This window comes from Aplosporella prunicola (genome assembly GCF_010093885.1).
Source record: "Aplosporella prunicola CBS 121167 unplaced genomic scaffold K452scaffold_10, whole genome shotgun sequence".
Lineage (NCBI taxonomy): Eukaryota > Fungi > Ascomycota > Dothideomycetes > Botryosphaeriales > Aplosporellaceae > Aplosporella > Aplosporella prunicola.
Genome location: NW_022983538.1, coordinates 34310 through 60514, shown reverse-complemented (window position 1 = coordinate 60514; position 26205 = coordinate 34310). Strand labels below are relative to the sequence as shown.

Here is a 26205-nt window from a genome sequence, read left to right as displayed (position 1 = left end):
CGCTTGTGCTGTGTGCTTGAGGCAGCGAGCTAGTCCTCCTAGAGTACTCCGGAGAGGATGAGGATGAGAATGAGGAGGCTGCTGGAAGGCGGCGTGTGGTGATTGTTGAGACGGCGGTGGCTGTGGATGGAAATGTAGGGATCCTGCACGTTGCCTGACTGAACGGGAACGGAAAGGTTTGGAAAAGATTGGAGACTCCGGGCTCTACCCTCTGGCTTTTGCAATGCTACCAACGCAATGTCTCTGAACAACAGTCTTTTCTGTTACAGGGGTATTTACGCATCATCTACCTACACAGCAAGTAAGTTGGACGAAACCGTATTCACTGATTCGAACGTCACTCCAACACTACCATATCTCTCTCTTGTCTTTCTCTGGAACTACCACGCATACGCGTACCCACACCCGCGTCCATATGACTCGGCTCTAGAATTGTCCCCTGCAGCTCCGCTGGACACCTTTTGTCCTCCAACTCTGCGGGGTTTTCTTTATAACCACCAGTGTTTCCGCCCGCTTCGGCCGGCGCGGCGTTTCTGCCATCCAGCTCTGGCTTTGCCCAGTCATCACTTGGTGCCTCTGTGCGAGTCTGTGGTCTGCTCCTTCTCTTGTGCCTCCAAAACACCAACAGCGCGCATATGAACAGCATGATGGCGATGGCTGCGCCTGTTCCGATGCCCGCTTTTGCTGCTGAGGAGAGGCTGCTCGTTTCCGAGTGCGGTTTCTTCGTGCCGCGCAATGCACTCGTAGTAGTTGAGCCAGAGAAGCTCGTTGAAGGTATTTCTCCATCTCTAGCTGCGACCCAGATCGCCGGCATGACTTGCTTGGCGTGGGAGATGAACGTCTTAATTGTCGTGGGGAAAACAGTCGACGTGTGGCTAGTTGTAGTGTAGGTTGTAGTCTCGGTCGCAACCGTAGAAGTGGTTTTGTATGTCGAGGTGTAGTTGTATATGAGCGTCACTGTTTCCGAATACAGGATCTTGGTGCAGACGCTAGACATGACCCCCGTCTCAAACCCGCTTCATGCATAAACAAACCCTCGTATCAGCTCTCACGCTTGTACTCGGCTATAAGGGAAATGCCTTACATACGTTTTGCAACAGACGGCTAGCGTTTTTGCACCGCTTTGCGGTATGTTGTATGCGGTGTAGTAGCCATACGGACAGGTCCCGGGGCTGAAGGTGGGATAGCTGTAGCCTGTGCATTGGGGCGAGTAGCCCGGAGGATGGCATGACACGTCGTTTAGGTCTTGGATGAGCGTTTGGTAGGCGCTGTCTGCTCGTGTCGCTGTCGTGACGGGAGTGAACTTGAGTGAGCAGTCTGCTGGTGCAGTGAAGGTGGTGGTGAGCGGAAGCGCCATCTCCGCACATATCCGGTTTAATCCCACATCGTAAGCCGGCATCTTGACGATGGTGTATCTTAGGATTTCTAAACAAGTATCTACACGCCGTTTGTTCTGGGCGCGTTGCCTCCTATATAATTTCCAAAAATCAGGCGTAGTCCCGTTCAGGTTGGTTCCATGCAGTGTACCGTACTACAAAACCCGGGTTGGTAGCGTTGATGTGGCGTGTCCTTGGAAGAGAAGGAAGGCAATTGGTTCCTGAGGTTGTGCTGCAGATGGCGGGAGAAAATCCGCATATTCAGGTTACACACAAATGTTATTCGTATGCAGTGCAGTTTGGACGTTTTAACGCATCCGTGCCTTAGAGCATCGGTAAATATAGATATTGGACCACTCACTTTGCTAATTATAGCTTTTGTTACCGCCCATAAAGATTTCCTTTCAACCTCGTGTCAACCCCTCTCCCTTTGCCATCCTATATTCTCTTAGTCTCACCATTGCTGGTCATGGAGTTTGAGTAGATATAATATATACGAGAGGTGCACGAACAGAAAAGCATGCCGAACATATAACAGTGCGGTCTAAACCTAATTATTTATGCTTTAGATTTAAATTAGTTTAAAGCAGAAGAAAAAGGAGCTTTATAGTACTTTTACCAAAATTTGTTGTATGTAATAGAGACTGGTTATAGTTTCTAAGCTGGTTCGCAACTTCCTGAAATAAAACGGAATTTTACTAGTATTGTGATCTAGATTTTGCGGAACACTTCTACACTTAATACTGTCGAAGAAATAACGAGTTTAATTAACTAAACGCTTCGGGATTGCTAGTGACGAACCGACACTAGATATAACAAGTGCCCTTGACGACAAGTCTGAATCTATCATTAATTACTTGACCATCCTCCGATGTATACACATTGTACGTGCTATACAGTTGAAAGACTTCATCAGTGTACGAACACATAGCCTCCGGGTAGAATTAAGCGGACATGTCCAAATCACTCAAGTCTTACCCGGACCAAGAGATTTAAGGGGCATGGTGGCCTAACATAGCCTTGGGCTCTCACATTCAAGTTTTCGAGTGCGTCGTAAACAGGATCTGGGGAAAGCCATCAGGAATGCCAACCGGTTACTAGGCCAGCACCAACAACACAGCCATGCGAACAAGTAGATAGCGTGAAACTCTAGTCCGCCCCACCCCAAAAACATATAAATAGCTAGACTATATACCAACGTCCAGCTGATGCCCAAGCCACGCCCCACCCATCATACAGCAACACATGACAGCTACTTTGCCGTTCATTATATCTGTACTACCCCATCATCATCTCCATCAAATCGACCCCATGTCGCCCTCGAAATGGCCCACCCCACCACCCCCCTCCTCAAGACCGTCGGCATCCCGCGCACCAGCCCCCCACACCCCCTCGACGCCCTCATTCAGGCCCCCCGCGGTGGCGTCATCAGCGTCGAGCGCCGCGACGCCGGCCGCCTGTACCTCGTCGCGCGGGTGCAGCACGGGGCGGAGCGGAAACTAAGAGCGCAGTGCGCGCGGGCAAGAGGCTCGGTATGGCTCGAACACGCGCTCGAGGGCACGTACGTCGTGGCGCGCGTGCCGAAGAGCATGAGAGCGGCCGCGCTGGCGGAGGCGGCGGCGGATGGGGCTGCAAGCGTCGATATCGCGGAAGCGGAGATGGCGGCTGTGGTGAGGGAGGTGAGGTGGTGGGTTGGTTGCTGGGAGGGGCGAGGGGGTGTGCCTGTGGCTGTGTCTGCTGCGGCGCTGGATGAGGTGCAGGGTTGCGGGCGAAGAGACGGGGCGGTTGCTTCTGCTGCTGTTAGGCGGGATTCGCGGAGGCGTTTGGCTGAGCCGGCAAAGAGTGCCCAGCAGTTGTCACATCCGCTACCGCCGTTGCCGGATCCAGCGTCGTCACTGCCACAGCATGCAACGGGCTCGCTCCCTCCGCATCCGCTTCCCCCGCTGCCCCGGAAGAGAGGATGCGGCGCGTCTGGTTGTGCTAGAAGCTCGGTCAATGGCGACTGCTCGCGAGAACGCCATCCCTCTCGCTCAGTCCGGGTTGATTGGGCGACGGAGCAGCCCTCCAAAATAATGACGGAAGCCAAATCAACCCAAGCCGTAGAAGCTTCCAAGGACGACGACAACCTCAGACGACCTTCCACCAGCATCCAGACGAAGAGGAACGAAGGCCCACCAACACAGAGTAAGGCCTTCCCCGTCTTCGACGCCTCCAACTGGGAAAGCCTCCGCAACGCCGACCCTTCTCTCCCATCCTACAGTCGCGTCGAGGCATTTGGTCCCTCAGACACCCGCGACACAGACATCTGGATCGGCGCCCAGGCGACCACTGTCGTGCAACTCAGCGCACAAGTCCTCGCAGACAGCGTGCGTTACTTCGCGTACCCACTGCGGCGCGACGGGCGCTTCAAGATCGCCGACGAGCCAGCGCCGCGGTTCGCGCTCCTGCTGACCGTTGTGGTCTCGAGTGGGCGGCTGGTCGTCGAGCCAGCGACCGCATGGCAGAGGCGTGCAGCCGAGGTTGCTGCGGCAGAGGACACGGCACAGACGCAAGCGCTGGGGCGGGCGTTTCTCGAGCTGGTGCGCAGCGTCCACGACGAGGACATGCGGGACGTGGCGCACGTGCACGCCAACATGCGGCTGCTCGACGAGCGGTTTCGCTGCCCAACCACAATAGCCAAATGTCTGCAGCGGGCGGAACTCGGCCAGCCGCGCGCGCTGGCTTGCGCTGTCGTGGTGGATGCGGTCAAGTTTCTGGCGTTTGGGAAGAGGTTTGCCTCGCGCTTTGTTTTTAAGCAGGCGTTTGAGGCGCTGGCGAGGAGGGCAAGGGTTAGTAAGGATGTGGAGGCGTATCTTGGCGGTGTTCCTGAGAGCGTTCGTGCGGAGATGAGGACTGAGGTTGAGAGGATGAAGAAGGAGAGGGATTGTAAAGAGCAGTGGCCGATAGCGTGGGAGAAGATGGAATAGAAGTAACGGATGACTATAGAGATGAATTATGAAGGATGGGATGTGGGCGTAGATATGGTTAGATTTGTGTAAAGACAATGTACTTGATGATTTTTTAGTTCCTCTTGCTCACGTAGGTATAGCTTTAGAGCCCAAGGCGAAATATACGTCTCTAGCTCTATAACAATTAGCTGTTCATGCAGTCGCAAGCTATCCGCGATTATCTGCTTTTAGAACTGGCCTAGTTAGTCGTGGCCGTCTCGAGGGAGAGGGTATAGAAGACTATAGACCTCTAGTGTATCCGGGACGCTGGCCGGACAGCGGTTACAAGCTGTGTATACAGCTGTTAGTTGGCCAAGATTGACTAATCCGAAGGAGCGAGGCGGGATCGCTTTCAGGCCAAACCAATTCCCCATGCGGCTAGCGCAACAACAGAAATCCTTAACCTCGTCGCAAGGACTTCCTCTTGTTGCTTACCCATTATACTAAAAAAAAAAAATATCAGAATTCGCGGAGTTTGCAGATATTCCCCGGTTTTTGAGATGGCCCTCCTACGCAATCGTGCGTTCCAACAGGGCCTTGATGCCCAGTGCAGCCGTCCGTGCCGGGTCAGCCGAGTGTGCTGCGTCCTACGGCCCCCAAAGGATGCAGAACAACAGGCATGATTGGGCGGGCTCGCAGGGCGTCCGTAGGAAGCGTGCAGTGAAGCCGGCTTGGCGGGTCAGCCCAGTAAGATTAACTCGTCCGCCAAGCTCCCTAGGATCGGGAGGCCCACCACGAGGGCGCAAGAGGGTCTATTCCCCAGTTGCTGCCTGCCCAGCTACCTAGTATAATACGAGCTGCCTGTGATGAGACATTCCTTACATATATGCCGCATGGGCTGACTGTCTTGCCCTCTGCTGTACTCCCCTAACCATGCGCTTCTCCGCCGCCGCAGCAGCAGCCACGGCGCTGCCCCTCGCAGTCTCAGGCGCCCTCGAGCTCGACTTCAACGACAAAGGTGACCCCTACACATCCTGCTCTTACTCACTCCCCAATGACCCAACACAATACTAACTACCCCACAGACACGCTTACAGGGGCCGCCAAGGACGTCGCCGACAGCCTGATAAAGTCGTACTACAACGATGCCGGCAAGCCCGGCAGCGTCCCCGGAATCCTGCCCGACCCGTACTACTGGTGGGAGAGCGGCGCCGTCTACGACGGCCTCGTCAACTACTGGCAGCTCACGGGCGACGACGCGCACAACGCCTTTGTGCAGGAAGGGCTGGTGTGGCAGCTCGGGTCCGACGACGACTACATGCCGGTGAACCAGACGCGGACGATTGTACGTACGCTTTCCGTTTTATTTAGCGCCGGAGCCAAACTGCCCATGTCCCAGAGGAGAGAGAGAGGAGAGGGAACGACCTAGTTATGTCGCGAGAAAAAGAGAGAGTTACCGGTCTAACGCAGCGCCAATCCAGGGCAACGACGACCAAATGAGCTGGGCTCTCGCGGCCATGAGCGCCGCCGAGCGCGGCTTCCCCACCAAAGAGGGCGCGCCGTCGTGGGGTCGCGTGGCCGCAAACGTCTTCGACGAGCAGGCCCAGCGCTGGGACGACAAGACGTGCGGCGGGGGGCTGCGCTGGCAGATCTACCCCTTCAACAACGGCTACACGTACAAGAACAGCATCGCGCAGGGCCTGTTCTTCCAGCTGGCTGCGCGCCTCGCCCGCTTCTCCGGCAACCAGACCTACGCCGACTGGGCCGAGAAGGCGTACGTCTGGACGCAGCAAATCGGCCTCATTGACCAGACGAACCACGTCTTGGACGGCGCCGACGTCGCCAAGAACTGCTCTGCTAACAGCATCGAGAAGACCGAGTGGTCTAACAGCGCCGCTGCGTTCCTGTACGGCGCCGCTGTCATGTCCAACTTTGTACGTCCACCACCACCACCACTTACCCCACCATCACTAACCCCGCACCCCCAGACAAACAACACCAGCCCCTGGCGCAGCCGCACAGAAAAGCACCTCACATCCCTAACAAACGTGTTCTTCTCGCCCTCCAACGCCACCTCCATCCTCAAAGAAGCCTCCTGCGACACAACGGCCGACTGCACGACCGACGCCCGCGCCTACAAAGCGCTCGCCCTGCGCTGGCTCGCGCAAACCGCCCTCATGGCGCCCTGGACCGCCGACGACATCTCCGACCGCCTGCGGCGCACCGCCGCCGCCGCCGCCGCCCGCTGCTCCCAGCTGCGAGGTGGCGGTTTGTGGGAGTGCGAGAGCTTGCATGTGCCCGGCGACACGGGGCTCGGCGAGCAGCTCGTCGCGCTGGATGCGATCCAGGCGCTGCTGGTAAGCGACGCGGCTCCGCTCGCTGCCGCTAATGCGACGGGGAACGGGACCGCGACCCGGGCGGGGGGCGCGAACGGTACGGCGGCGGCGGAGGCATCGGCGAGGCCGTCGAGTGCTGCTGCTGCTGGGAGGGGGAGCGCTGTTGCGACGGCGGCGGCGGCGGCGGTGGGCGTGCTGGGTCTCTGGCTGGGTGGGCTGTAATAGAAGAAAGAAAGAAGAATGGGAAATAGGTACGAATACGAGGCCACGCGATTACTTTTTTTACTTTTAGAGATGTATGTATGTATGTATGTATGTATCACCACTTCTTTCTAGCAACGACGACGACAACAACACGCACATGGACACGCTCACTCCCTCAGCTCAATTTCTACCTTCGCTCAATATACCCAACCAATGACCTCTCTCCTACCACCATCATCACCACGCCATTACCACCTCTCCACGCAGCCAGCATCCCAACCACACCCACCAAACGAGCAAAGCGGAGAGCGAACACGCCGCCACCAAGCCATGCGATGCCACGACAAGCAAGCAAGCAAGCAAGCAGCCCCCCAGCCACATCAACAAGCAACGCAACCAGCAAGCATCAAGAAAGGAACAGAACACCCCCTTGAAAAAGATGTCATACAAGAAAGAATAAAGAAGAAGAAGAGCATTATATAGTATAATATAGTGTGGTGAATGAAGACTGAAGAGTCTGGTGGAGTGACAGACAGGCAGGGAGACAGATGGGTTGGTGTTAAAGTTGAAGACTGGTAGTAGAAGACAGGAAAAGCAAGACAAGACAAAGCAGTAGTAGTGACGGAGAGGAAGCGTGAACGAGAGCGAGCGAGCGAAATATTAGCGTAGGTACTCCAAGGTATGTAAGTGATGTGGAGGCGCCTTCCATCCTCCTTCCATTACATCACCCCTTGTTTGCTCGCTCGCTTGCCTAGGTAGGTAGGTAGGTTGGTAGATGATCTTCCCATCTGTCTGTCTTCTTTCTTCGCCTAGCCATCGCCTGCCATCTCCCCTCCACATTGTGCCCGGACAATGGACATGGACATATAGGTAGGTAGCTGCTAGCCCGCCCGTCGCCCGTCGCCCGTCGCCCGTCGCCCGTCGCTAGTGCAGATCCGAGCACCAGCACCGACAGAAAAGCCTTAATGCCACAGCACAGCATGCATACACCCCGCCAGCCATCGATCGCCAGCCCACCATCCCGTCCCACTCTGCCCTACCTATCCATGCCTTCCTTTCTTCTCTCTTCCATCATACCCTACCCTCCACATCAAGCATCCGTCATGATCATCCCGCTCATCCATCCATCCATTTACCTACTACGACCGTACAAACACCTTGACGACGCCATCGCCGCCCGCAGACACAACGAGCCTTCCGTCCTGGCTCCACACGACGCTGCACACGCCCTCGCCGCGCATGATGCGATGGCTGCTGATCTCCTGCGTGCAGATGCGCTTCTCCAAGCTCCAGAAGCGGATCGAGGCGTCATGGCCCGCGGAGACGGCCTCGCGCCCGTCGGGCGAAAGATGCAGCGCGCTGATAGCCGCCGGGTGCGCAAGCATCGAGTACGTGCATTGGCCTGCGGAATGTGTGTTAGCTGCAGTGTCATGAGAGAGTTCGTGTGCCAAAGGTAGTGACTTGCCGCTATTGGCGTCGAAGAACCGGATGAACCGATCTTCGTGTCCGCTGACCACGACGCCCTCGACGCCGCCTGTCGTGCCCGTCGCGCCGTGCAGGCCGCCTTCTTCGTCGCCCGGCCCACCACTCGACGTGCCTTCGATCGACGGCGCCGCCACGACCGTGTTGATGCCCGTCTTCCGCGTGCCGTCGTACGTCTCGCTGCTGGCCATGCCGATGATTTCGTTGCCAGTCCTGGTGTCGAAAATGAGGATCGAGGAATCCGAGTAGGAGACGACAATCGTCTCGCCAGTCTTGGAGAGGGGAGCAATGCATGTGGGTGAGTGGTCGTTGGCATTTTTTATGCTGTGCACGAGGGTATAGTGGAAGGGCGTTGCAGTGGCCACGCTCGGCTGAGGGGACGAGGGGAAATTCGAGCCCGAAGTCACGGAGTGCCTGCGGCTGCCACCAACACCACGCCTCGAGCCGGTCGGGGGTGATGCCAGTTGCGGGGGCGCGCTGACCGCCCAGATCTTGACCGTGCCATCGGCCGAGCCAGAGGCGAGTAGGACGCGGTCGGGGCCACCGTATTTGGCGCTCTCTGCGCCGAAAAGCTGGCCGCACGTCGTCGGAAGAACGCACACTGCCCAAACCGCGTCTGTATGGCCGACCAGGGTCGCCTTCGGATCGACCCGTCCGCGCTCCCACACTCTCACCGTGGCGTCCTGACCTCCGGAATAGATCCATCCGTCACCCGTGGCGCGTCCACCAGTGGAGAAGTTGGCATTTGATGCGGCAAGGCAGGTAACAACGCCCTCATGGCCCCTGTGGCTGAAGTAGCTTTGAATATCGAGATCGTTGCCCATGTGTGGGCCGCCGTAGCTTGCTGGTATTATCCACCTTTTGATCATGCCGTCATCGCCAGCAGTGCAGATTTCGGGCTCCGCCGGGCTGCCGCCTCCGGTGAACATGACTGAACGCACGACATCGAGATGACCCCTCAGAGCGAACCGGACCTTGAACTGCTGCAAATCGGCCTTGGCGGCTGCAGCTGCGGCACCTTCCAGTTCTTGGCCTGAGCTCCTCCGCCGCGACATCGAACCGGCCCCGGAGCTCTTCCTGCGGTGCGAGTGCGGTCCGGATCTTGGAGGCGATTTTGCGGGGATGCTATTGGCGCTGGGAAAAGCGTCCGTGTCGGGCCGTCTAGGAGGTGGAACCTCGGGTGGCGGCTCCGGTGCCGGCGTTGTCTCTTCAAAATTCCATCCGTTGGGATCATCTATGACCGTAGTGCGTGCGCCGGCCCCCTCGCCTTCTCTTGCGGTTACCGGCCTGCCATAAGTATCGTAGCTGTGCGTGACTTTTTCGACCTCTTCTTCGGGCATTGCGGGAAAGCTGGGCTCGGGTTCCTGGTATTGTGGCTGGGAGGTTTCAGGAATCGGCGCTTGAGACAAAATCTGCGAACTGGAAGGTTCTCTAGACATGAAAGCCGCTTGTTGCGGCATCTGTTGGTGATGCGCAAGGTTCTGCATGTCGGGGCCCAGCGTGGGGATCGGCGGAGGGTGGTGGTTCGGCATCGCAGCCTGAGGCGGTATGCCCATGGCGGCCTGTTGCTTCTGCCGCTGCTGTTGCATGTAAAGCTCCTCCATAGGAAGAGGCGCGTCACCTTGTTGCATAAAGGCAGGGTTCGCAAGAGTTTGCATCTGGGCTTGGGCAGGCGGCGGGTGGGACGGAGGCTGGAGCAAGTATGAGATCTCCTCGACGCATTTGGTGAGGAAGACGCGGGATTTGTCGCGCTGAGCTTCCCTCTCCGCCTCGGACGGGTCGTGCGATTCGGGTCCAACATCCAAGAAAGAGTTGTGCTGTTTGTTGAGAGCTGCAATTGCATGTTAGCATCCATAGCCAGAAGAAATAACGGCGACACGCACATTTCCGCTTGGAATCCGGGCTCATGCTGCCCTTGCCTTTGGCGTCTGACTTGTCCTGGTCTGCTTTGTCCGCGGCCGCGCCGCCCTTGGCCTTGGCGCGCTCGTTTTTCAATGCGTGTTCCAGCATCTTGATGTGCTTTTCCAACTGCTCGTTGAGCTTCTTGGCGCTGCGCACCTCACCCTCCTGCTTCGCGATCTTTGCCTTCATCTCGGCGCGTTCAATGTCCCAGGCGTTCCGGGCTCGCTCGTGGTTGTGCCATTCGATTTGGAGGAAGCGCATTACACCTGGCGCAGCGGACGTCAGCGTTTGGCACGACGCGGGCGATGGTAGCTCCCGAGCTTACCCTGCAACGTATACTCGGTCCCGACGGGGCCTTGGTTCTCCGCTCCGCCCTGGGCGCCGGCATTGCCCATGGCGTTTGGAGACTGCCAGGCCATGGCGCCAGGCGGTGTCAGCTATCGGGGGCCTATTGGTGAGCGATTGCGGGCATGCAGCGGCGTGGTCGCAGTCGGGGCGCGGAGGGCGATGTGGCCGGTCGAGGCGCCAGGGGTGGAGCGCACAGAAACGATGGGCAACGAGAGAGAGAGGAATTCGCGACGAGGAGGATCATGCGATAAGGGCTCCTGACGAGGGTCGAGGTAGCGCGCCGGGGGAAGAGAGTCGACTTTTTGGGCGGGTGTTGAGGGCTGGACGTCTGTCGGCGGTGCTTGCTCGACCTGGCGGATGCTGTGACCTGGTCCGTGCCGCCCCTTCCCTGTCGGCTAAAGAGAGAGTCCAGCCACCATCTCTCAACCTCGCTCGACGACTCGACCTCTCTCATTTCTCTCTCTCTCTTTCTCTCTTACGTCTAAAGGCCGTCCACGTCAGCAATCCGTTTCAGCCTCGGCTCTTTTCAGCTACTGTATGTATGTAGGTACCTTGGGATGTGGGGTGACAATGAGATCCTTGTCGAAGTCGTGCACCCAGCCAGTCGTCCTCGACTTTACTTGTTCATCTCTACTATGTACCACGGTCGGGAAAAGTGCCCTACTAGTGCCACTTAACTGCCCCCTTTTCCAGTGATGTGAACGGACTCGATCGGTGCGGGCTTGGCAGTCGTCCGAGTTTTGATCGGCCTGAGCACTGAGACATGAACGGCTCAGGGTCTCGGAACTCCATGTACTACTACAAATAGGCCAACTCGCCAAAATCAACGTACAGGAAACGATGTCTGAGATTTTCTGGCTTGCTGTGTCACTTTGTCAAACTGATTGCTGCTGGTAAGTGCCGAGCTGTTTTTTAGTGCAACGCATATCGAGTTCTTGCCAAAGGTGAAACCCACTTCTACGAGTCTTGCATCAAGTTGTCAGTCTGCTTCGATTTTATTTCCAATCATACCAATCACAAGTCAAATGCAAATTCAAGTACGTTTTCAGGATCAGAAGACTTGATTTATGGACAAAACTCCCTACTTTCAGACAGCCCAGGATAAAATTATCGACAATTCCGTATCCCCAAAGCTCTTTCTACATGTGCTTCAGAAATCCAAGGTCCCAATCAGTATCAATTTGCTTCCAAGCCTTCCTCCAAGCTTCCATCGATTTTGCGGTTGACTTAAACTTGCCGACCTCGAATATGACGGAGAACTGCAAGCCACTCGGCAGGTCTTTAACGTACTCTTCGACAAGTCCCATGGTGAAAGCCATAGGTGAATCCCGGACGAAGGGGTAGAATGCCCTGCTGAAAAGGAATCTTGACCGGCAAAGAATCGCCAACTGGAGGAACTCTTTTGGACGTCTGGACGCAGCATCCTTCAGGCTTCCGTATTGGCGGTGGTCCATACGTGCCAGTATCTCACGGACAGCTTCGTCACTTCTGAAGTAGCTGCTCATCCGCAGCATGGACCTCGCGAACCGTTTGACCTCTTGGACATCGTAGTCATGTATGGCACCGAGGAGATCGCAGAAAGCCTCTCGAAAGTTGCGCGTGTGCGCCTTTCCTTCGTCATCCACAAGCTCTCCAATCTGTCTCGTAGGCTTGATCCTTGGCTGCCGGTTGGTGTTGACACTCAAGACCACTGAGTACCGTGGCGCGCCGCCGTGTCCCCTAAGCCTAGCCTTGGATCCCTGCTCCAGAATGATCGTGAAGTAGGGAAGCTTCTCCACCATAACCTTGGAGGAGACCTTGACGACATGTGGAAACCTGGCTCCTATCCACAGGTCTGTGTCTCGCTCCTCCCGCTTTCCGAGGTTCTCCGTGCTCCTGTAATTCGGAAGAGTTGGGTTCCGCTTACGAAGTTCCGCCCATCTGGATTTGTCGAAGATGGGAACATCCTCGGGTTGCTGAGTCCTGGTGCTGTCTTGTGGGGCAGAGCTCCCACCGCGTTGCGAAGTTGCACCCCCAGTTGCGGCTCCAGTTGGTGCACGGGTCTGTGTGCCGGTTGGAGGCTGGGAAGGCGGAGCGGCGACTTGGGTCTCTGGCCGATCGTTGCGTGAGGCTCCCGCAGATGTGTTCGCCGCAGCAGAGGGACGATCCTGAGATGCTGGAGCGGAAGACTGAGCCCGAGCAACTGGAGCCTGAGCAGTGGGAGCCTGAGCCCGAGATGTGGGTGCCTGTGGAGCCGGGGCCTGAGGAGGAGGAGCGGGTGCCTCAGGCACTGGAGTCCGTGATGGAGGAGCCTGAGCCGCAGGCGCTTGTTGATTGGCAGGCGTCTCATTACGCCTTGGAGGTTCGGACTGCCCACTTGCCACGGGGTCATCAGCTGTCGGTCCAGTGTTGGCAGTGCGCTCTGCCAGCCAGGCATCTTGGGCAATGGCTCTTTGCGTCATGAGGGCGTCAAGCACAGCGTACATGTCGGCAACTGTTGCCGTCGGTCCGGTGTTGCCAGTGTACCCTGCAAGCCAGGATGCTTGGTCAAAATCCAGTTGGAATAGCATGGTTTCCATCGCCCTGCGCATGTAGGCGATGGATGCGGCGCGGGCTACCCGCACTTCGTCTGCACTTGGGTTCCGGATGCTCAGCTGCATGGCACATGTCAGTTGTTGAAAGGTATGTTGCGTCTCGAAGAAGAATGAACTTACCGCGGTATGAAAGCTGTCATTGCTGTTGACGTCGCTGAAATCGAAGGGAGAACGGTAAGGCATGTTGATATACTCCGAAAGGTTGGGTCGGAAAGGCTGAAGAAAGGTAAAGACGAGAAGGTGCTCGGGAAAGAGTATAAGGCGAAGGCTTTGAGGAACCAGCAATATAATTGAACGCTGACGAGAGGTTGCAGAAAGGTCCCGGTCGAGGAGAGCACTCGCGTTGTTGATGAAGGAGAGAAGAAAAAAAAGAAAGGTCGAAATCCGAGTGCTTTTATATACCACGCCCACCAGTTCTTAACACAGTCATGCCCTTCTAGCGAGAAGCCTCCTACGACGACCGCCGCGCCCGTGCTGCTGCTAAGCCCGCCGTCAACCACTCCCTCGGGAGAGCCGTAACACTGCTCTCCCCCCGAACGGGCAAAGGAGCAGCACCCGTGCACCGATCGGGCGGGCATGTGCCGGCGTGAGTGTATGCAGACGCTCATGTCCGGCGTAGCGCGGGGGGTGTGCGTGGGTGTTGTGTTAAGATGCGGGCTGCTGCTGCAAACGCAGGCCCGCCGCCGCGCGCGCCTTTCACGGGATGCGCGGGCGGTGGTGACTGCGGGCGGGGTTTGGGGTCTGTTAAGCCTGCGGTGCTTGCCGCCGGCCTGCCCGTCTGCCTGCCTGCCTGCCTGCCTGTTTGCCATACGGAGCGTGTACCTAACGTGGCTTACGCGAGGTGAATGGAGATTGGAGGCTTCGGGTGAGCTCTGCTGCTGCCATGGTCGGCTTGAGCCAGAGCCAGTCTCTTATTCTGCCTCTTTCTTTTGCGATTTACGAGACACGCGTACGTGTGTACACACAGCTAAGCCAGCAGGAGCACGAGCAGGAGCACGAGTACGAGACGAGGCGCAAGGAAAAGGGCAAGGAGGACAGGATACAACGAGACGACACGATACGAGACAGCCAAAGAGGCAATGCATTGCGCAGGCAGGCGGGCGACATAGTACGCTTCGCGACGAGTATCTGTAAGAAGCGGAACAAGCCCGTCTGTATGTCTGTCTGTCCGTCTACCTCACAGTCCAGAGCAGAGGCAGACCTTATATGCCCTCCCCCTTCCCCCGTTTCTCAACTCCAGCCCCAGAGTCAGCAGCAGCACGCGCGAGAGAGCGAGCACGCGCACATGCAAGCAAGCAAGCAACTAGGAAATCAAGGCAACAAGAGGCACACAAGCACGCAAGCGCGCAGGTGAGCAGGTGAGCAGGTGAGCAGGAACTGGGCACGCAAGTGAGCAGGCAAGTGGACAAGCGAGGAAGTAGGCAGGCAATGGATTAGATGGTTATAGCTATAGCCATAGGTTTGGGTATGGGTATGGGTTTGCAACTTTGCAACTTTGCCCGCTCACCAATCCAACTCAATCCAATCCTACTCAATTCCGTTATTTACTCATACATAAACACACACACCCCCTCGTACACCCTTAAACCACCCACCCACCCCCGCGCCCCTCCACGATCAACAACACACCATCGAAACCCAAAACCAAAACCAAAACCAAACCTAAACCTAAACCTAAACCCTAAAAGCAGAGTAGACATAATATAACATTATAACCATCCAACCCAAGCCAAGCAGCGCGCATCTCACCACACCAGCACATTTACTGTATATATCTCAGCTATTTACTCCGTCCTATTCAGTCCTATCCCATCCATTCGCGTCCTAAGCTATCTATCCATCAATAATCCGTAAACACCACAACACTGCCAAGTCCGCCCGTCCGTTAGTTTGTTTAAGAAAGAAAGAAGGAAAGTATGCGTATCTTTTAGACTTGGTTTTGTCCGTAAGTAGGTGTATACGCACGTATAAACGCACAGCGCATAGTAAGTAAAGACCAGCCACTCATCACTCATCAATTGTCCGTCAAGTAACGAAGTAACGAAGTAAGTACCTATCAAGCGAGCGCGAAGACCCGCCAGCTAGTTACATGTCTACACGAACAACGCCATCAAGAATACGTTTTCCGGCCTCTTGTTTGTTTGTTTGTAGGATAAGAGGAGCGAGCCGTGACTGCTCTTCAACAAAGCAAAGCCAAACCCCAACCCAACCAACCCAAGCCAAGCCCAACACGCGTGTGCGTGCGTCCGCAATCTAGCCATCCCATAGCCACCCGATCCATCTAGCACATATACCCAACCCGAGCTACGGCACCACACCTCTCCGCGCACCACCAACATGCCCGCACCAAACCCAAACCCCCCTCCTCCAAGCAAACGACAAAACGATCGAACAAAACCTAAGCAAGCCCCCCTAAGTAAGCCCACACCAAACCCACAACAAGCCTACAGCAAGCCTAAGCAAACACGCCCCCCGCCCGCGCAACGTCCGAGATGCCCACGCCCACGCGCAGCGCCGGCTTCTGCCACAGCGCGTACGCCTCCTGGCGCTCCATCCAGTCGTCGCTCTCCGGGCACAGCTTCAGGTCGAAGTGCCACGCGATGTTGGCCAGGATGAGGCGCATTTCGTGGTACGCCAGACTACGTATTACCTTTATTAGCACCTGTATTTTTTTTTTTTTTTTTTAAAAAAAAAAGGGGGGGGGGGTTGGGCTAGGGCCAGGGCCCAAGGGCAACTCACTTCTTGCCAATGCAGTTCCTGGGCCCGAAACTAAACGGCTCCAGCACGGCGCGCCGGTCGTTGGCGAATTCGGGCCCGGCTTCGTTCGCCAGCCAGCGCTCGGGGTGGAACGAGGTTGGCGCGTGGAAGTTGCGCGGCGAGCGGTAGGCCGCGTACATTGTGATGCCGACGGTGGTCTAAAGAGGGGAGCTGTGTTAGCAGAGCGGGCGCTTTGTTCGTGTGTGTGAGGGGGGGGGGGAGATTGCAAAGTCGACAACAATGGGATTGTAAAGGTAACAATGAGAGGGGATGATGGTTTGGGGGGAACTCACGTCTCCCACGACATGCTCGCCGCAGATCTCGGCGCCGCCCTTGGGCGTGATGCGCGGCAGAGCAACCGGCACAGGGGGATACAGGCGCAGGCCCTCCTCCAAGCAAGCCTGCAGATACGGCAGCTGCGCCAGCGCGGCCATGGTCATTTCGCCGGGCGCCGCAAACGCGCCGCGCACCTCGTCCTTCAGGCGCTGCAGCTTGTCGGCGTTGTCCGGGCGCAGCAGCGTGTACGTCAGGCCCGAGAGCAGCGTCGCCGTCGTCTCGGTGCCCGCAATCATCAGCACACTCGCCGTCGCGTGCATCTCGTGCAACGGCATCGACTTCTCGTCGTTCTTGTGCCGCAGCACAAACGTCCAGATGTCCGGGCGCGTCGTCGAGCGCGCGAGCCGCTTGTCCACGCGCGCAACGACGTCCTCCTTGTGCAGGCGCAGGCCGTCGCGCGCTTCGCGCGGGAGGGCGAGGGCGAGCAGCCCGGCGATGGCCGGCGCGTACGTCGCTATCACGGCCAGCAGGTTGCCGATCTTGACCGTGTTGAAGATGGCGGCGACCCAGGGCGAGTATTCGTTTTGCTGCAGCAGGCCCAGCGGCTCGCCGAACGTCAGGTCCCCGATGACGTCGAAGGTGGTGAAGTTCAGGAAGCGCAGCAGGTCCGTGGTGCCGTCGCCGCGGCTGCTGACGTCAAGGCGGTCGCCCTTGGCTATGGCGCCCAGCTTGCGCACCAGCAGCTCGACGTACTGGCAGATCAAGGGCTCCTGCTCGCGGAGGGCCTTGTCGGAGAAGGCGTGGGCGAGCAGGCGGCGCTGGCGGGCGTGGTCCGGGTCGTTGGTGCGGATGATGCCGTTGTGGCCTGCAATGTCCGGGTTGTACTGCGAGAGGTTCTTGGGCAGGCTACCGCGCCCCGCGTTCTGCGACTTGTGCCCGTGGATGTCGCGCCACGCGTCGGGCGTGATGTACGACAGCTCCGTCACCCCGATGCGCACCACTTCGCCGTACTGCTCGTGCACCGACGCCACCCAGAACGGGGCCCGTCCGCGCGCCCGCGCCACCATCAGCGGCAAGTCGGTTGCTGCTGCCCACCACGGGCCGGGGTACTTGCGTAGTGGGTGCATGTAGACGTTGTACATCATCCGTCCCACCACAAGGGACGTCTGTCGCGCGTTAGTCAGCCGGGCAATGCTTCAGTCATTGTTGTTGTTGTTGTCTTCCAGTCTTACCACCAAGGCAATGGCCAGCCCGAACGTCGGGCCGGGCGAAAGCGAGTCGACAAACATCTTTCTTTCTTTCTTTCTTTCTTTCTTTCTTTCTTCCTTCCTTGTCCAGATAAAAAAGAGAAGAAAACAGACAAGACTGAGAGAAGGCAATAATAGAACAGCACAAGCAGTGAAACGACCAACCTTTTATAATTCCTCCCCCTCCACAAAATGCGGGGAACGGAACCACGACTCGCCGCCACCGCGCTCCTGGAAGCATGGGCCGATCAGCGGGCGGGAGTGCGAGCTCCCACAGTCCCGTCCCGTTCAAGCAGGTCACTAAGGCCAGGCCAAGGGCGTGGCTGTCCTGGACTTTGGTGGTACCTACCTAGCGACATCCATGAGCGCGGGACGGAAGGCTGGCCATCCGAGGCCGATCCGCGAGGCATGGCATGTATGTATGGATGTATGCGTGTGTGTGTGTGTGTGTGCGCGGAGAAGCAGCAGCAGCAGTAGCGGTGACAAGCATTCGCACCCAGCAGCGTACGTATGTACAGTACGAGGAAGGGACCTAGGTAGGTACGTAGACAGCAGCAGCAGCCGGGCCAGGCGAGCATCACGCACGCAAAACCACGCACGCAAAACCGCGCGCGCGGCCCGCTTGCCCTTTCCAGTATATAGGTCACAGAGCGACGGCCGGGGCCAGGATCCGCAAGCACGCACGCACGCACGCGCGGGGCCGGGCACGGCGACGGTGGTGGCGCGCGCCATCCTGTGCGCTTCGATTCGATGATCCGACGAAGGCCTGGCCATCGTTACCCTGACCCTGCTCTTCTTCATTCTTCTTCTTCTGCTTCTTCTGCTGGCGCGGCAGCAAGTCGCCTGCTGACTGTACATACAGTACATGAAGTACAAGTGATGGGACGGGGGGCAGGATGCGCACGATGACGAGGCGTCGGGTGTGTCCCGTGTTGTATGTAGGTAGAATCAAGGTGTGGCGCCGTCCTCGAAACAAGATGCTGACAGCCGGAAATCCTGCTCGGCTGTTAGCGAAGGGGGCCACGGGGGCGGAAGGATGGAATTGGAGGGAGGGCGACGTGGGGACGTTTTGCCCGCCCGCTCATGTTGCCCCACCTGGGGTTGGGGGCCTTTGAGGCTGCATCGCGAGCACACTAGTTATTTGATACCGACCTACCACTTACGACGATAGGGGGGGTTACGAATGGGCGTACGCGGTGTCTACTCCGTACGTCGCACGCCGTACGAGTGGAATAAACTTTTTTTTCTTTCCTCTGCTGTCAACGTGCAGCAGCAGACAACTGCACGCATGAATCGCGCACACCTCCCACGTTTGTTGTGCAGGTGCTTAACACCTACGTAATTTAGCATCGCGCTGCCCGACAATGGGAGGGAGGGACGGTACGGTACGGGTACGAGTAGGAGGGCAGGAAGGAAGGTCTGATCATCCATCCATCCATCCATCCATATGACACGCCCGCCCAACGGCCACCAGCATACGGATCAACAACGGCCTCGGCTGACGCAAGGCCTTGCCGTGCACCCGTCAACAGTCCAGAACAGCGTCACCGCGTCGCGCCCGCGCCAATAGCCTGCTCCGATTCATAAGGCGGCAAGGCAAGGCGGCATCGCTCGACGAGAGCCGACGGCAAGGCAGGCACGCAGGGCAGGGCAGGGCAGTTGGCAGGGCATTGGTTCCATGCATTTATCCTGATCGCAGAGACAGACGGGCACTGTAGTTTTCGCCTTTATTCTGCTATACTCCGTAGGTAATCCGTACATACTTTGCTATGCTTTCTGACCACCACCACGTACACAGAATGTTCGTATGTAGGTACATCTGTTCATCTGTACATCAGTAATCCGTACATCTTTACATCCGCACGGCTCGCGCCGCCGTCGCTCTCGGAACTTTATTGCTGACATGACAGCCTGACATGCCTAGGTCGCCACTACTTACGGGTCCTGCTGCTCACCCGCCTTAGTTAACGCCCGTGCTTCGCGCCGTTGCGCGCGTGCCCTGCTGCTCACAACGGCTTCATGCCTATGTACGCTGGCGATGGGCCCAATCGCTGCTCTCTGCTGCTAACTCTTACCCTTTCCACCACCATTGTCACTTCTACCCCATCGCATCTCAGCGCATCTCATCGCATCTCCCTCAGCCTGCCAGCCAGCCTGTCAGCCAGTCATCCGGACAGCCAGACAGCGTATAAGCACTCTACGCTCTACACACTCCACCACAGTATATAGCACACAGCACAGAGCACAAGCCCGCTGCACACCCATCCATCCACTCACCCAAACCACCCAACCAACCATACATACATACATCCATCCGCACACACACACACACAGACATGCACCCAACCCAACACAATGCCTTACCTGCACAGCCCATGCACCACCCTCCCAGCACCCGTACTCCGTACCGCCTTCCCCACACCCCAAACAACCAGCCTATCTTCCCCGCTTCCGCACCACCACCCGCCCGCACCGGAGCGCCCAACTCCCGAGTCCCGGGCCCGAGCACCAGGACGCGCGCGACGGCTGGCCCTGCTCGAGCTTGTTGAGTGCATGCATGGACGGATGGACCTAGGGACGCGCTTAGGTTCTTCGGCTCGGGAGCACCAGCTCCCGTCCCGTGGTTGACGTACTCGGCTTTGCTAGATCGCCTCTTTGGGCCATGTAGGGCTGTTCCAGATTGATGAGGTTGCGCGTTGGAGCTCCAGAGGCCGGGAGAGCCGTGTCGCTGCTGCTGCTGCTGCTGCTGCTGCTGCTGCTGCTGCTGCTGCTTTGGTGGTTGGCGTGTCGAGTTGTGGATTTGGGTGCGTGTGCGTGCGAGTCTGTCTGGGGAAATGGGCCGGAAGTCGGGCGCTCGCGCATCCGTGGCCATTGCTTCTTCCATTCCATCTCCATCGCACCAGCGACCAGGCAAGCGAGCAAGCGTCCATGCCTCCCTCCCTCCCTCCCTCCACCCATCCATCCACCCCCCTCCTACCAACCAACCAACCAACCAACCTACCAACCTACCTACCTACCTACCTACACGCTCACCACCTTCGCCGCTCCCTTAACCGCATACCCGCCTTCAGGCGTCTCAGCCCAAATCTCGTACTTCTCGACGCCATCGCTCGACTCGCGCTCCGCCTTGATGCCGCACAGCTTGATCGGTTCGTTGCAGTACAGTGGCATCAGGTTGCGGTACCCGAGCCAGGTGACGCGTTTGCCGGGCCCGATGTGCCCGTTCAGCAGCGCCATGAGCAGCGTCAACGTCAGCGGGCCGTGGACGAGCATCCCGCGGTACCCTTCGACGGTGCGGCAGTACTCGGGGTCGAGGTGGATGGAGTGCGCGTTGAAGGTGAGGGCGCTGTAGCGGAAGAGGAGCGAGGGCGTCGGGGTGAGGGTGTGGCTGAAGGTTGGCGGGGTCAATGCTGGTTGGGAATGTTAGCTTTTGCTATGTTTGCCTCAGCCGCCCCATTTCCCCCGCACTCGGAGGAATGTGCGTGTGGGGTGGTGGACAAAGAAGGATCAAACTCACGCCTCAGTATCTTCTTGCTGTTCTTCTCCGCCTCAGCCTTCACCATCTCAGCATATGCCTCATACTTGGTCCTCCCTCTCAGAAACACAAGATTCCTCCTCTCCCTACACACGGCATCGCGCCAGTCGTCCTCCGTCTCGCCCCACAACCTCTCCCTCAGCTGCTCCTCGCTCTCCCCCTCCTTCACATAGCCCATCCGGCGCTCAATGCCCACATATACATTCTCCGCGCCCACGTACCCCTTGAAATTCGCAGTTCTTACCTTCTCCACGCACACCGCGCGCGCGCCATTGAGCTCGAATTGCGGCGCCGAAGGATTGAACGCAACGTGCCCACCCGCCCACATGCGCCGCACGAACGGCTCCCCCGGCGATTGCAACGGGTCCGTCCCGTCGGGCAGGAGCTCCTCGGCGGGGACGGCCGGGTTGAAGTATACGAGGTGGTGCGCGGGGGGCAGCGGGACGGCAGGGCTCGTCGGCGGGAGGGTAAGCGTTTTGCGCAAGCTTTTGTCGGCGGAGGAGTTGGCGGCGGCATTGTCGGCAGAGGAATTGGCAGCGGCATTGTCAGCAGAGGAGCTGGCAGCGGCATCGTCGGCAGCGGATAGCGGGACGCCAGGGCTCATGGGCGGAAGGGCAGACATGTCGAGCGTGTTTGTGTCGGCGGAGAAGTTGGCGGCGGCATCGTCAGCGGGAGCGTTAGCAGCAGCCTCGTCGGCAGAAGAATTGGCAGCGGCATTGTCAGTAGAGGAGCTGGCAGCGGCATTGTCAGCAGAGGAGCTGGCAGTAGTATAAGAAGCCCAAGGCGCCGTCCACTCGGCCGGCAAAAACGACGCCAGCGAAGCAGTCAGGGCGTGCGAGTTCCCGGGCGTGAGGTCCGAGTAGATGAGCGGAAGACGGCGCTGGGTGAGCTCGTCGAGCTTGTTGTCCGCCGGCTTGGCGTTGGGGTTCGGCAGCACGACGCGACGGAACGTCTGGTGACGGTACGAGACGTGACGGAGCTGAGGCCGGGGAAGAAGAAGCCGCGAGGGCGTTGAAATTGGCGCCCTTGCGCGGTGGGGGACGAGGTGGCGCATTGTGGTGGGGGGAGTGTCTATGTACAGAGGATAGAGTAAGGTCAAAGGCAGAAAGTGAGATGGAATGTTGTTGTGGGACCCGCCGAGATCAACACAGCCGAAAAGCTCCGCCCAAGCTCAAGCTCTCGACATATGTATATATTATTTCCGCGCTTATCTCCGTAGCTATCTACAGCCCCTCCATCCCACCTCCTCACGTCTTCAGCTTCCTTTCCCAGCTGCCCAACCACCGCCAGCTGCGCGCCAGCTTGCCCAGATCCGCCAGGGCCTCGTTGACCGCGCCCGCCTTGCCCGCGAGCCGGCGGCCCTTGAACTCGACGAAGAAGACGTAGTTCCACTTCTCGAAGCCCGAGGGCCGCGTGTTCAGGCTGGTGAGGTTCAGGCCGTGCTCCTTGAAGACGTGGAGCGCGTCGGCCAGCGCGCCCGCGTCGTAATGCGGCACCGTGAACGACACCATCGTCTTGTAGCGGTCCATGTCGTCGCTCAGCGAATCCGAGTCCTTTGGCCTAAACGCCATGGTGACGCGCGTCATGGCCTCGCGCTCAACCTTCCTCCTAATGACGAAAAACCGCGTCGTGTTGTCGGCAGAGTCCTCGATGCCGCGCGCCAGGTAGTCCACGCCGTACATCTGCGCGGCGAGGGCCGACGAGATGGCGGCGCTGGTGCCCGACGAGTCGCGCGCCGCCTCCTCGGCCGCCTTGGACGTCGACGAGCAGTCAATCTGCTCCACGCCCTTCAGATGCGCCGCCAGAAACCCCTTGCACTGGCCCCACGCCTGCGGGTGCGAGTATATGCGCCGCACGTGACTGATGTCGACGAGGGGTTGCAGGCTCGCCCGCACCCGGCTCGGATCCGGCGTCGGCGGCGCGCGTCCGGAAATCGAGGACGCGGGCGACGAGCGCATGCTACGACTGTCGTGGCCCGCGCTGCTGTGCGAGACGGCGCTCTTGGGCGGCGCAAGCTGCTGCTGCTGCTGCTGCGCTTGCTGGACCTGGAGTTGCGACGACGACGACGACGACGACAACGCCCCGGGCGGGGCCCGCCCCAGCAAGCAGTGCGACACCCGCACGTAGCTCTCGCCGCACACGACTATGTCTGGGTAGCGCGCCTTCAGGTCGCTGAACAGGTCCAGCGTGAAGACGACGGACCCGTTGCTCGAGTTCTCAAACGGCACCACGCCGCATTGCACCCGCCCGTCTTGCACCGCCGCGAACACGTCTTCGATGGTGATTTCGGCCCGCAGCTCGTGCGTCGACTGGTCGAAATGGTCGAGCGCCGCCTGCCAGACGGGTCAGAAGGGGTGCGCCGCGACTGTCGAGCTACTCACCTGGTGCGTATACGAGGCCCTTGGGCCCAGGAAGGCGACCGTGTCTCGGAAGGCCATGGGGAGGGAGCTGGCTGGGCGATGTGGGGGGGGGATAGGCGAGACGGAGGGGATGGAGGGGAGAGAGCAAATGCGCGCAGCGCCGCAGGATATAGTCGCTTCACGTAAGGATGGACTCGATTGTTCCTGTTGGGCCCCCGGCTTGCCCATTGCTCCCCGGTCAATCCGTCCGCCGTCTGATGAGCTGGGACTTCGCCCGGACGTCAGAATTTCTCGGGGTTTCACGCTAGCCATCACCACCACACATGTTTGCACCAACCAAAAGACACCCGCGCATCGCAAAATCGCAGTTGCAGCAACTCATGAGCTATCTGGCCTCCCGCAGGATGCTTCTGGCAATCTGAAATCACAACGCTACTGCACAAAGACCTCCGCCTGTCCGTCCGAAAGAGCGTATCCCCATCTGCTCGCTTCATTGCTCGCCTCGAAGGGCCTGCGCGCTGCCTGCCTCCAAGTCGAACCGTGGGTATCACCGTTTTGCGTTAAGCGAGCCGAATCGGCCAGATCACGAGCATCTGGCTCTTTCGCGAGACTCCTGCCGTTTGTGTGTGAGTTGATGTTGTTTGCAGGATAGCATCGCAGAGTACTTACGGTTATCTTCGTGTGCCTCATTTACTCCCTTATAATCTGGAGCGAAGGACGAGGCCGGCGAGGCCGCAGTCCTTGGGCTCCGGAGCGTCGACGTGACGCTCATAGCGGGAAGCCGTCAGAGTGCCGGGAGCAGCTTTCTCTGGGGGTACTTCCTCGCTCACAGCGAGGGTGCAAAACCGTCAATCTGAAACATTAGCGAGGAACTACTAATTTTCTTTTCCGCGGAAGAGCTTACCATCGTAGAATTCGTCCTCGTCACTGTAATCGGCAAGCTGTTCAAAGTTGACCTTGTAGCGGAGAATGGCACCTATACCACCAAAGCCCTTGACGAACTGGTTACCCTCGCTGGAACGGTCCGAAACGAACTCGAGAGTGGCACCAAAGTCGCGGTACCTCTCGGCGAGCCACTCGAGGAAAGGCATCTGGTCGATGATTTCCATCTCTTGACCAGTCTCCTTGTCCATGAACTGGGTACGGTCATCCTCCTGCAGCTTGTTAAGGTGGAGGACGACCTCGGAGCCCGCCGAGGACTTGAGGGCGTAGCGGGTAATCTCCAGATTCTCGTAGACAATCAGGATCTCGGCCGCACCGAGCTCCAGGGCCTTGAGGGTGTCGTCGACACCGTAGCAGACCTTGCCGCTGTCCTGAGAAATCTCCTCGAAGTACTTGTTGATGAGCTTCTTCTCCTGGATGAACTTGACGTTGCTGAGCGTCTCCGAGGCCAGTTCGATGGCCTGGTTGAAGCCGTTCTCACCACCGTAGGAAACATCGACGACCTTGATGACCTTGGCCTGCAGACGCTGATCGAACAGGTCCGACTGGTTCAGGTCGTTCTTGAAGTCGGCGGAACCGGCCAGAATGAGACCGGCAACGTTGACCTTGTCGGCGGTGATGAAGTTCTGCACGGCCAACTCGGCGACCTTGCGGACGTAGTTGTGACGCTTCTCCTCACGCAGACGGGCGAAACGCAGAGCGGATTGACCACCACGGCCGTGCTTCTTAGGCAAGTCGACGGAGAACTTCTGGACAACCTCGCGGGTGTTGCCGGACAGGGTGCCGAAGAGCGCGCCGTTTCCGTCCATGATGATGAAGCCGAACTTCTGGTCCGACTCGAGCAGCTCGCTCAGCGCCTCGGTGTGGAACTTGTTGTCGCAAAGGTACAGCGACGTGTTGATGGGCTTGAAGGGCTCAAAGTCGATGTTGATCTTGCGCTCCTTGCCTTCCTGGGTGATGATTTCACCGCAGTAGACGACCAAGCCATTGGGCGGAACCTTGGAGTAGAGCTTCAAGCGCTGCTGGGTCGAGGTAATGGCGGACAGGACGGACAGGCGGTTGACGCGCGACTTGATGTTGGAGGCAGTACCCTGGGGCGCGTCAGCACGTGTCGCCAGAGCGGGCGGGGCGGGGCGAGGCGACATACAAATTCTTCAGCCAACATCTTGGAGATACGCGAGACCTGGTCCTTGGGCGCTGCAAGGGCGAGAGCAGTCAGCGGGAGCGAGGCAACAGGGTGGGAGACAAGGCGGGCGCAACTACTGACGGATGATGAGCGAGATCATGCTGGTGCCGTTGCCGCGCGCGGCTTCAAGGCGCTTGATCAGCTTCTTGACCTTCCATATCTCAATGTTCTTCTCGGCGTCGTTGGGCTGCGGAGCACTCATGGTGGGCGACGGTCAAGCGGGGATCGCGCCAAGTGATGGGATGAGTGGCAGGAGAGGAAGGGCGGAAGGACTTAAGTAGGTGTACGAGGGGACGAGGGGACGAGGGGACGAGGTGCGGGCCGCTAGGCTGCGAGAGTGAGTCCACAATACCAGGTGCTTTGGGCAGAGTCAGCTACGTCGCTGTCTCCCACACAAAATTCGCCTCGCTTGTCTTGCCAGTGAGCAGCGTCATACGGGCCCGAGCGGCAGGCGAGGCGCTGCGCTTCTCTCGCCGGTCAGAAGACTGCGAAGAACTTGCGGCGCATGTCCTCATGTATTGATGCTTTTTTTCGCTCGGGCGCACGCCAAATCCCTTGCGCGCCCGCTGCCGCCCGTTGGTCTCGCCGTAGGTCGCCACTCTCCGACGCGATTCCTTCACCATCTCGACGATGCCCGAACCCTGGTGACCTTATCTTAGCGAAACCTGGAATCCTCACCGTGATTGATATATAAACCTCGCCCCAGGGCCCCCGCCTCTCCCCAGTCCAAGACTCTCTGGTCTTTTTATTCGCC

The 26205-nt window shown here is 58.4% G+C and overlaps 12 protein-coding genes across 12 annotated transcripts; 5 read left to right on the top strand and 7 right to left on the bottom strand.

The window, feature by feature from the left end:
- Positions 1-1048: 1048 nt before the first annotated feature.
- K452DRAFT_307659 (uncharacterized protein) lies at positions 1049-1399 on the bottom strand (the record flags this gene model as incomplete). The annotated part of the gene is made up of 1 exon (XM_033543089.1): positions 1049-1399. One exon carries the CDS (start codon positions 1397-1399, stop codon positions 1049-1051), a length of 351 nt encoding a protein of 116 aa, XP_033398436.1.
- A 1116-nt stretch (positions 1400-2515) lies between these two features.
- K452DRAFT_9699 (uncharacterized protein) lies at positions 2516-4623 on the top strand. The gene has a single exon (XM_033547371.1). The coding sequence runs from the start codon at positions 2585-2587 to the stop codon at positions 4340-4342; it is 1758 nt and encodes a 585-aa protein (XP_033398435.1). The 5' UTR covers positions 2516-2584; the 3' UTR covers positions 4343-4623.
- Positions 4624-5268: 645 nt separating this feature from the next.
- On the top strand, positions 5269-6771 carry K452DRAFT_248202 (glycoside hydrolase family 76 protein; the record flags this gene model as incomplete). The annotated part of the gene is made up of 3 exons (XM_033538085.1): positions 5269-5648; positions 5785-6237; positions 6292-6771. Coding segments are annotated over exons 1-3 (1224 nt in total), but the record flags the coding sequence as incomplete, so codon positions are not given.
- A 188-nt stretch (positions 6772-6959) lies between these two features.
- Positions 6960-7460, top strand: K452DRAFT_9702 (uncharacterized protein). The gene has a single exon (XM_033547372.1). It carries the CDS (start codon positions 7057-7059, stop codon positions 7324-7326), a length of 270 nt encoding a protein of 89 aa, XP_033398433.1. The 5' UTR covers positions 6960-7056; the 3' UTR covers positions 7327-7460.
- A 522-nt stretch (positions 7461-7982) lies between these two features.
- Positions 7983-10646, bottom strand: K452DRAFT_326030 (uncharacterized protein; the record flags this gene model as incomplete). The annotated part of the gene is made up of 4 exons (XM_033544820.1): positions 7983-8245; positions 8309-10156; positions 10209-10493; positions 10553-10646. The coding sequence occupies 4 exons, from the start codon at positions 10644-10646 to the stop codon at positions 7983-7985; spliced, it is 2490 nt and encodes an 829-aa protein (XP_033398432.1).
- Positions 10647-11714: 1068 nt separating this feature from the next.
- K452DRAFT_317663 (uncharacterized protein) lies at positions 11715-13331 on the bottom strand (the record flags this gene model as incomplete). Its single annotated transcript, XM_033544088.1, has 2 exons — positions 11715-13208; positions 13269-13331. The coding sequence occupies 2 exons, from the start codon at positions 13329-13331 to the stop codon at positions 11715-11717; spliced, it is 1557 nt and encodes a 518-aa protein (XP_033398431.1).
- A 196-nt stretch (positions 13332-13527) lies between these two features.
- K452DRAFT_9675 (uncharacterized protein) lies at positions 13528-14366 on the top strand. The gene has a single exon (XM_033547367.1). The coding sequence runs from the start codon at positions 13725-13727 to the stop codon at positions 14280-14282; it is 558 nt and encodes a 185-aa protein (XP_033398430.1). The 5' UTR covers positions 13528-13724; the 3' UTR covers positions 14283-14366.
- Positions 14367-15273: 907 nt separating this feature from the next.
- On the bottom strand, positions 15274-17551 carry K452DRAFT_248194 (uncharacterized protein). The gene is made up of 4 exons (XM_033538084.1): positions 17414-17551; positions 16199-17347; positions 15888-16063; positions 15274-15787 (listed from the first exon to the last, which is right to left on the bottom strand). The coding sequence occupies exons 1-4, from the start codon at positions 17468-17470 to the stop codon at positions 15604-15606; spliced, it is 1566 nt and encodes a 521-aa protein (XP_033398429.1). The 5' UTR covers positions 17471-17551; the 3' UTR covers positions 15274-15603.
- Positions 17552-19318: 1767 nt separating this feature from the next.
- On the top strand, positions 19319-20180 carry K452DRAFT_9615 (uncharacterized protein). The gene is made up of 2 exons (XM_033547359.1): positions 19319-19463; positions 19546-20180. Exons 1-2 carry the CDS (start codon positions 19448-19450, stop codon positions 20001-20003), a joined length of 474 nt encoding a protein of 157 aa, XP_033398428.1. The 5' UTR covers positions 19319-19447; the 3' UTR covers positions 20004-20180.
- Positions 20181-20470: 290 nt separating this feature from the next.
- K452DRAFT_203991 (uncharacterized protein) lies at positions 20471-21858 on the bottom strand (the record flags this gene model as incomplete). Its single annotated transcript, XM_033536076.1, has 3 exons — positions 20471-20838; positions 20946-21448; positions 21758-21858. Coding segments are annotated over 3 exons (972 nt in total), but the record flags the coding sequence as incomplete, so codon positions are not given.
- Positions 21859-22210: 352 nt separating this feature from the next.
- On the bottom strand, positions 22211-23401 carry K452DRAFT_307652 (uncharacterized protein; the record flags this gene model as incomplete). Its single annotated transcript, XM_033543088.1, has 2 exons — positions 22211-23296; positions 23345-23401. The coding sequence occupies 2 exons, from the start codon at positions 23399-23401 to the stop codon at positions 22211-22213; spliced, it is 1143 nt and encodes a 380-aa protein (XP_033398426.1).
- A 797-nt stretch (positions 23402-24198) lies between these two features.
- K452DRAFT_226095 (uncharacterized protein) lies at positions 24199-25653 on the bottom strand (the record flags this gene model as incomplete). The annotated part of the gene is made up of 3 exons (XM_033536803.1): positions 24199-25356; positions 25413-25462; positions 25533-25653. The coding sequence occupies 3 exons, from the start codon at positions 25651-25653 to the stop codon at positions 24199-24201; spliced, it is 1329 nt and encodes a 442-aa protein (XP_033398425.1).
- Between the last annotated feature and the right edge of the window lie 552 nt (positions 25654-26205).

Bases quoted from the DNA above. Each gene is read 5' to 3' on its own strand.
- K452DRAFT_248194 (XM_033538084.1), bottom strand. From the start codon at position 17,470: ATGTTTGTCGACTCGCTTTCGCCCGGCCCGACGTTCGGGCTGGCCATT. The intron at 17,348-17,413 runs GTAAGACTGGAA...AACGCGCGACAG, and splicing joins GGCTGGCCATTGCCTTGGTG to ACGTCCCTTGTGGTGGGACG. The intron at 16,064-16,198 runs GTGAGTTCCCCC...TCCCCTCTTTAG, and splicing joins GCGAGCATGTCGTGGGAGAC to ACCACCGTCGGCATCACAAT.
- K452DRAFT_9675 (XM_033547367.1), top strand. From the start codon at position 13,725: ATGTGCCGGCGTGAGTGTATGCAGACGCTCATGTCCGGCGTAGCGCGG.
- K452DRAFT_9702 (XM_033547372.1), top strand. From the start codon at position 7,057: ATGACCTCTCTCCTACCACCATCATCACCACGCCATTACCACCTCTCC.
- K452DRAFT_9699 (XM_033547371.1), top strand. From the start codon at position 2,585: ATGCCCAAGCCACGCCCCACCCATCATACAGCAACACATGACAGCTAC.